The 7,929-nt window shown below is 39.7% G+C and overlaps 1 protein-coding gene across 1 annotated transcript; it reads left to right on the forward strand.

The window, feature by feature from the left end:
- The first annotated feature begins 269 nt into the window (after window positions 1-269).
- ADAM21 (ADAM metallopeptidase domain 21) lies at window positions 270-6,753 on the forward strand. Its single transcript, XM_042943653.1, has 2 exons — window positions 270-366; window positions 4,219-6,753. The coding sequence occupies exon 2, from the start codon at window positions 4,349-4,351 to the stop codon at window positions 6,506-6,508; it is 2,160 nt and encodes a 719-aa protein (XP_042799587.1). The 5' UTR covers window positions 270-366; window positions 4,219-4,348; the 3' UTR covers window positions 6,509-6,753.
- The last annotated feature ends 1,176 nt before the right edge of the window (window positions 6,754-7,929 follow it).

Genomic DNA, 7,929 nt, shown 5'->3' on the forward strand with positions numbered 1-7,929 from the left:
TCCATAGTGAAAAGTGATTGTACAGTCTAGGCCAACACAGTAGCATGAGGAAAATTATGAAGCAGAAATGAAGCTACATTGTAAGAGGACATAGAATGGAGTAGAGGAGGCTAGCCAGTTCCAATTATATTGAAGTTGCATAGAATTAGTGGAGCCAGAGCATCCTTGACAGCCAGTTGTTTCTGAAGAAGTGAAAGATCCATGTTGCTAAGCAGGTGAATTTAGAACTTAGTTACCTGGGAGATAAAAGGAGGAGGGCTTATGTTTCCCTTTGTTATGCGAGGTCAACTACCAACCTTTGTTCTTGATAAGTGTGGTACAAACCATTAAGAAAGAAAAGACCATGGAAATAACTTTATTGTGTTGGTAAGTCATCTGTTAAGTTTGGTTTTCTGCATGAGTTGGGAGCCAGAGTAGGACCATGGATAATGTGAAGTTTCTTAATTTTTGTTTTGTTTTCCTTTTTAAAGATGGACGAAACTTGAGCATGGGTGGGGAGTAAGGTGCTGCAGTAGGGTGATCAACTACTCCAGTTTTCCTCAGACTGAGGACATGCTTGGGATGCGGGGCTTTCAGTTTTAAAACAAGGACAGTCCTGGGTGAACTAGAATGAGTTGGTTACTCCAACTGCCAGTAAAGAACAGATGAAACAGAGTTGAAAGTAGAGAACATTAACAGAATCAGTCCACATGTAGGTAAGAGATGTGATGTGGAACAGAAGATGAGGGGCTACTACCTGAACTTGGGGGAGAATTACTTTTCCACTGAGACGGGGATATGGAGTGGGATAGAAAGAGAGGTAGAAATGCGTATGGATTCAGTTAGGTATGTAACAGTGAAAATCATAGAAAGCATTTCATCTTTAGATTTGGCATCACTAGGGGTGCCTGGGTGGCTCAGTCGGTAAAGTGTCCGACTTCGGCTCGGGTCATGATCTTGCGGTTTGTGAGTTCGAGTCCCGCGTCAGACTCTGTTCATTCTGTGTCTTCCCCTCTCTCTGCCCCTCCCATGCTCCTGCTCTGTCTGTCTCTGTCTCTCAATAATAAATAAATGTTAAAAAAAATTTATAGATTTGGTATCACTATACATATATAGTGTGTTGAAGAATAAGAAATCCATTTTATATTGTGATTCAGTGGCCAGACATATACAAACACTCTAAAAATTTTGGCACCATCTGTATGAGTTGCTAAGGGACTTCTAGGAATGGCCTCTAATATTTTTATTCAATTTCTTTTAAAAACATCCTGCAGGTCATGATCCATTAAATTGATTTTATGACTCTCTAATTCAGACATTGGTGACAGACAGATGGGAAAATAGTGCATTCAAGCATGATGGAATAAGAGAGGAGATGCACAGGTAGAGAGGTCTTTAGGAATTTGACATAGCTGTAGGGAAAGAAAGAGTTGATAAAACATATGGAGGAGGGCTGTTGTCTACTTTGAGATTCCAATAACATTAGAAAATAAAGATTTTTAATGACACTGCTTCACAGTATTAATGGAGGGTGATGTTCCTTTAGGAATTTGGGTGTCTGAGATCCTAAGAATAATATAAGGAGGACAACGAGTATGGCTCAAAGATTCTTTGGAGAATTTCCTTTTGTTGCCTGCTCTCAAGATGAGCTCTAAGTATGATAGGACATGGTTTATAGAGCTCAGCAGCCTTCTCTCCAACACTCTTACGGCCCTTCTCACTTTCCATCCTCCCATCCACAATGATTCCCACTCCATAATAAACAACAAACATACAAAGAAAGCTATGAAGAGCAAATCTAGAAGTCAGGATTTCACCCAATTCAGAGATCTTTATCCTTGGAAGTTTTCATATAGTTGAATTTGTCTATGAACTTTGCTGTTCCCTTGTGGGCTACTTGCACCTTGGAATAAAGTGTTTATCCACTGCTCACATGGTCCAAGCTCTCTAGGCAGGTTAACACTAAGAATATTGTTCAGATCAATGCATCCTCCTATCTACCAGCACCCATATAGCAAATCTAGAATAAATAATAAACTAAAATAATGTATATTAAGAAGGAAAAGATGAAGTCTACTTGGTTAACTATTTAACTCTGTGACTGAAAGGCAATCAGAATGAATGGATTTTTAGCTACTGACACTACACACAAATGAGGAAACCCAGAATATTAGGGATGTGTAAATGTAATGTCCTAGAAAATGAAGACAAGAGCAATAAGGCATAGGAAGTTTTGAAATATCAGCTGATTTCTTGTCTGCATTTCTTAGGATGGAGAACCCGGACAAACTACTCCAGTTCCAATTGTGGATTCCCTTTTTAAGATCTTCACACATATTGTTTTGAGCATCCCCCCTGCCCCCACTGCAGTAGTGCATGCTAGTTTTGATAGAGAAATGGAAAAAGTATGTGACAGAATTAATCCAAGTTTTGTTTTGTTTGAAAAGAATCCAGCCTCACAACTTGTTATTGGTAACAAAAAATTACATAAATTATTGAATTTCAGAAAAACTTTATCAAGTTTTTTATATATGAGTTACAATATTTCAAGGCATTTCAAATTTTCCTGTGTAGGGCTAATTTAGAACACTCTTATTTTGATGAGTTTCATAAACTACATTGCTTAAAATCTCCCAGGGGTTTATGGAGGTCTATACATTAAGAGTCCCTAAATCATAACCTTTATTAGTCTTAGATTAATCTGGTTCAGATCATAATTATAATGGTCTGATTGCGTGTCTGTTTTCCCACAAACTCAGTGCTTCTTAGCCTACTTTTTGTCATTTAGCTGAGACTATGATGAAGTCTACAGACACTCTCCTCAGCAAAAGAACACAAAACATTTACAATATTAGATACAATATTATAGGCACCTTAAAGCTCATTCTTGTGCCTGCCACAAATTTCTGCCCTAAACGGATAATTTATTCAATGCTCTCTATTTTTTAGTTCTCTAGTATCTAGCATAATGTCTGTACTTCATATACTTCAAACACATAAATTCTTGTTTAACGCATAAGGAAAGAAATGAATGAGTGTTGCTAGTCAGACTGCATGCCATGTACAGAAATTATCCACTGTCGTCAAAAGCTGTCAGTAAATATATTTGAGCAAACATTAGGAATTTCCCCAATCCTAAAATTCTAAGCACTCTGATGACGTTGCCTCAAGAAGACAGAGTTCCTTTTCCCAAGCCTTTGAACTTTATAGATTCTCATTTTCTTTTTATAAGGCATTTTCTTTTGTTTTTGACATCCTTCTACAGATAACAATGTTGTTCTCCCCATTCCTTTAGAGGATATTAACTTTTTAGGAATCTTTTCCTCTTCTAAAAATAATAATCAAATACGAACACATTTTAAGTAGCATTCATCCATAATCCAAGTACTTCACCACTCCTCTCCCCTTTTTTCATTTTTCACTGTATAAAGAACTATAAGGGCGTCTGGGTGGCTCTGTCAGTTGAGCATCTGACTCTTTGTTTTGGCTCGGGTCATGATCCCAGGGTGGTAAGATTGAGGCCTGTGTCAGGCTCCACACTGGCCGTGGAGCCTGTTTAAGATTTTCTCTCTTTCCCCCCTTCCTGCCCTTCTCCCCAACTTGCATGTGCTCTCTCTCTCGAATTAAAAAAAAAAAAAAAAAAAAGAACTATACTAGGCATTATAGGGATACTAAAATGAGTTAAAATCATAAATCTGGCACTCAGCGATCTTGCAGTCCACAGAGCTGTGAATGAATGCAAACACAGCGAGGAGACAAGTAAATAACTTGCAATAAAGAAAGATTAAAGCAAATCATAAGACCAAAGCAAACTGACATTAAGAACTGTATTGTTTATGATCTATCTCTCCAGGTTTGACAGTCAAAGGGGAAAGTATCAGTAGTTATACAGTGGCAACAGGCATAGACCAACATGGTCTTGGACAAATTGAGATACTGAGTCACCCTACTCTTAAGTCTCTTTAGTTTGGCGTTAAGTTTTTATCGTGGAGATTTTCATACTGCCTACATGGGTTGAGATAATTGTATGAAAACCCAAGTACTTATCATCAATCTTCAACCATTATCAACATATGGTCAATACTGTCTTATTATACCCCTCTGAATTCCCACCCCCATCTATTGAAAGCAACTCCAAAGCATTTTCTTAATTCATTAATCACTTTTTTGTCATTCAATTCTTTCTCATTTTCCTTATCCAATCCCACCACCTCCCCACCCTCTTATTTTCACTTTCAGCACTGCAGCTGATGTCCATTTCTGCCAGGACGCAGATGCTTAAAGGTCAGCTCTACACAATGACCAATTAGGAGGAACCAGAACAGCAGTGCCTCACACTCTTTTTCCCTGGACAGATGACTTCATAACGATGGCTGGTGAGGCTGAGGTGGCCATGAGAATTGTTCTCCTGCTGTTCTGGGTTGGAATGTCTCTGTTCCCTTCCAGCTTCTCCCAGGCCAGGCCCTCCCAATGCCTCAGCCACCCAGAAGTTGTGGTCCCCTTAAAGGTGACCGGCAAGGGCAGAAGTGCAAAAACTCCAGGCTGGCTCTCCTACAGCCTACAGTTTGGGGGCTGGAGACATGTTGTCCATATGAAGATCAAGAAGCTCTTGGTTTCCAGACACTTCCCGGTATTCACATACACAGATCAGCATGCTCTTCTCCAGGATGAGCCTTTTGTTCCCGACGACTGCTACTATCATGGTTATGTGGAAGGAGTCCCTGAGTCCCTGGTTTCCCTCAGTACCTGTTCTGGAGGTTTTCGAGGAATGCTGCAGATAAATGACCTTGCTTATGAAATTGAGCCCATCAGGCACTCTACCACATTTGAACACTTGGTTTATGAGATAAACACTAATGAGACACAATTCCCACCTATGAGATGTGGCTTAACAATGAAGGAAACTGCACTCCAACAGTTGAGATTTGAAGAGGCTAACAAACCAACTCTGAAGCAAAATTCTAATGATAAATGGTGGACCCACTCATGGTTTCTGGAGCTGATTGTGGTGGTAGAGAGCAATTTCTTAGTTTATTCTCAAAGCAACTTCTCAAAGGTACAGGAGGATGTGTTTCTTGTTGTCAACATAGTAGATTCCATTTATGAGCAGTTGGGTACTTATGTGATTTTGATTGGGATTGAGATTTGGAATCAAGGAAATATTTTCCAAATGATAAGCATAGAACAGGTTCTGAAGGATTTCTCTCAGTGGAAACAAATCAGTCTTTCCTGGCTACAGTATGATGTTGCACATTTTTTCATAAAAAATTCACTTATAAGTGTACTTGGTATAGCCTATGTTGCAGGAATATGTCATCCTCCTATTGATTGTGGGGTTAACAATTTCCAAGGAGACTCGTGGTCCCTTTTTGCCCTCACTGTCGCCCATGAATTAGGACATACTTTGGGTATGCAGCATGATGAAGAATTCTGTTTGTGTGAGCAAAGTGGCTGCATCATGAATGCTACCAGAGTTCCAGCAAAGAAATTCACCAATTGTAGTTACACAGATTTTACAAAGACCACTTTAAACCAGGGATCATGTCTACACAATATTCCACATCCAGGGGAAGTCTTTATGCTTAAGCGCTGTGGGAATGGTGTGGTTGAAGGAGAAGAGGAATGTGACTGTGGATCTATAAAGCAGTGTCAACAGGATCCCTGTTGTCTGTTGAGCTGCACTCTGAGGCCTGGGGCTGCTTGTGCTTTTGGGCTTTGTTGCAAAGACTGTAAGTTCATGCCATCAGGGAAACTCTGTAGACATCAGGTCAATAAATGTGACCTTCCAGAGTGGTGCAATGGGACATCCCATCAGTGCCCCGAAGATGCGTATGTGCAGGACGGGGTTCCCTGTGGTGACGATGCCTACTGCTATAGAGGGAGGTGTAACAACCATGACGAACAATGCAGGGAGATTTTTGGTGAAGGTGCAAAGGGTGCATCTCAGAGTTGCTACAAAGAAATCAACACTCTGGGAAACCGTTTTGGCCACTGCGGTATAAATGGCACGACATACCTAAAATGTAATACCTCAGATATCTTTTGTGGCAGAGTTCAATGCGAGAATGTGAGGGTTATTCCCCATCTGAGAGATCACTCTAATTTGCAGCAAACTCACATCAATGGTGTCACCTGCTGGAGTATTGACTATCATGTAGGAATGGACACACCTGATGTTGGGGAAGTAAAAGATGGCACCATGTGTGGCCCAGGAAAGATCTGCATTCACAAGAAGTGTGTCAGTCTGTCTCTCTTATCACAAGTCTGCCTGGCTGAGACCTGCAACACGAAGGGGATCTGCAATAATAAACATCACTGCCACTGTGACTACGGGTGGTCCCCACCGTACTGCCTGCACAGAGGCTATGGAGGTAGTGTTGACAGTGGCCCAGCATCTGCCAAAAAAGTTTTCTTGCTGCTAGTTGGGAGTCTTACTTTGTCTGTTTTGTTTTTACTGTCAGCTGCTGTATTTATGTACTTTAGAAAACATTTTGGTCCCAAGGAGACTAAGGCACCGTCTTCAGGTTAGGAAAATGCCTCTAATTTAATATCCTGTGCATTATTAAGTTTTAGTCTCTTGGCAGGGAAAATGTTACTACATGCCCAAAACCAAGCACATTACTGACAATTTACAGAAAAATGCAGGAAACTTCTCTTTTGTCAGTATCAGAAGTATCAGAAACATTGCCATTAAGCAAAGGTAATTCCTAACATCTTCCTATCTACTGTTCATTGTTATAAGCAGCAAATAAAGCTCCATTTCCCCCAAATTTATCCTCTTTGTGTTTCTTGAGCACAGATATGATTCACGGGAAAGGCAGGAGACAGGTATCTGAGAACACAGACTTCATTTACTTCCAGAGTAACTTTTCAAAGGTGCAGAGAATGTATTTCTTGTTGACACAGTGGATTCCATTCATCAGCAGTTGGGTACTTATGTGATTTTGAGTGGGATTGGGATTTGGGATATTGGAAATGTTTTCCCAATGATAAGCACAGAACAAACAGACTGCCAAGTTCATGCCATCAGGGGAACTCTGTAGACATCATCAGGTCAATAAATGTGACCTTCTGGCATAGTGCAATGGGACATCCCATCAGTGGCCAGCAGATGGGTATGTGCAGAATGGGATTCCCTGTAGCAACAGTGCCCACTGCTATCAAAAGAGAGGTATAAAGGAGGAGAAATTACTCAAATGTTTCTAACATTCTGCTCCAAAATCTGAAAAGAAAAATGATAATAATGTTTGTCCCACCCAACCTCCTGGGTTTATTTGGTAACCAAAAGAGAGAAAGAAATGAATTTTTATTAAAGTGTAAACAAATTGTTTGTTTAATAAAAACTCCTGACCCTCTTCTTTCTGTCCTTCCTGGCTTTCTTTGCTTTAATTTGGCAGTTTGGGTATGCTCTTGAAATATTTGTTTTGAATATCAGAACATAATCTCTATGAGGTCAAGGTTGTTTTTGTCTTTTGTTGTTATATCCTAATACCAAGAACAGTGCCTAATACAGAATGCCTTCCTGGATGAAGTAATTAATTTGAATGAATTAATTGCATGAAATTTATTAGGAAGTAAAAATAATACTTTGGTCCTCTTTTTAAAACGAATGCAGCTCTTGCTCAAAATTAAATTTTAAATATTTAAAATACGTGCCATTTATAATGTTCCCTTTGGCGCCTTCCCAATTTCTTTGTCCTCCCATTTTTCTTCTCAGTCCATTTGGAAATCCTGTCTCTTGAAAATACATGTCTAATCAGACACCTTCTATATATGGTCCAGATGATTTCTGAATGCCACTCTTTGTTAATTGAGTCAAACAACCTTTATAATATAATTTTCCATTATGCTTTGCACATATTGCATCCTCTGGCTATTTTCTGTTTTGAATATACTTGGCTGTGTCATGATTCTGCACACCTATACATGTAATTTCCATTGCCAAAATGC

Source organism: Panthera leo, chromosome B3, assembly GCF_018350215.1.
Source record: "Panthera leo isolate Ple1 chromosome B3, P.leo_Ple1_pat1.1, whole genome shotgun sequence".
NCBI lineage: Eukaryota > Metazoa > Chordata > Mammalia > Carnivora > Felidae > Panthera > Panthera leo.

Coding starts and splice junctions, on each gene's coding strand:
- ADAM21 (XM_042943653.1), top strand. CDS start 4,349: ATGGCTGGTGAGGCTGAGGTGGCCATGAGAATTGTTCTCCTGCTGTTC.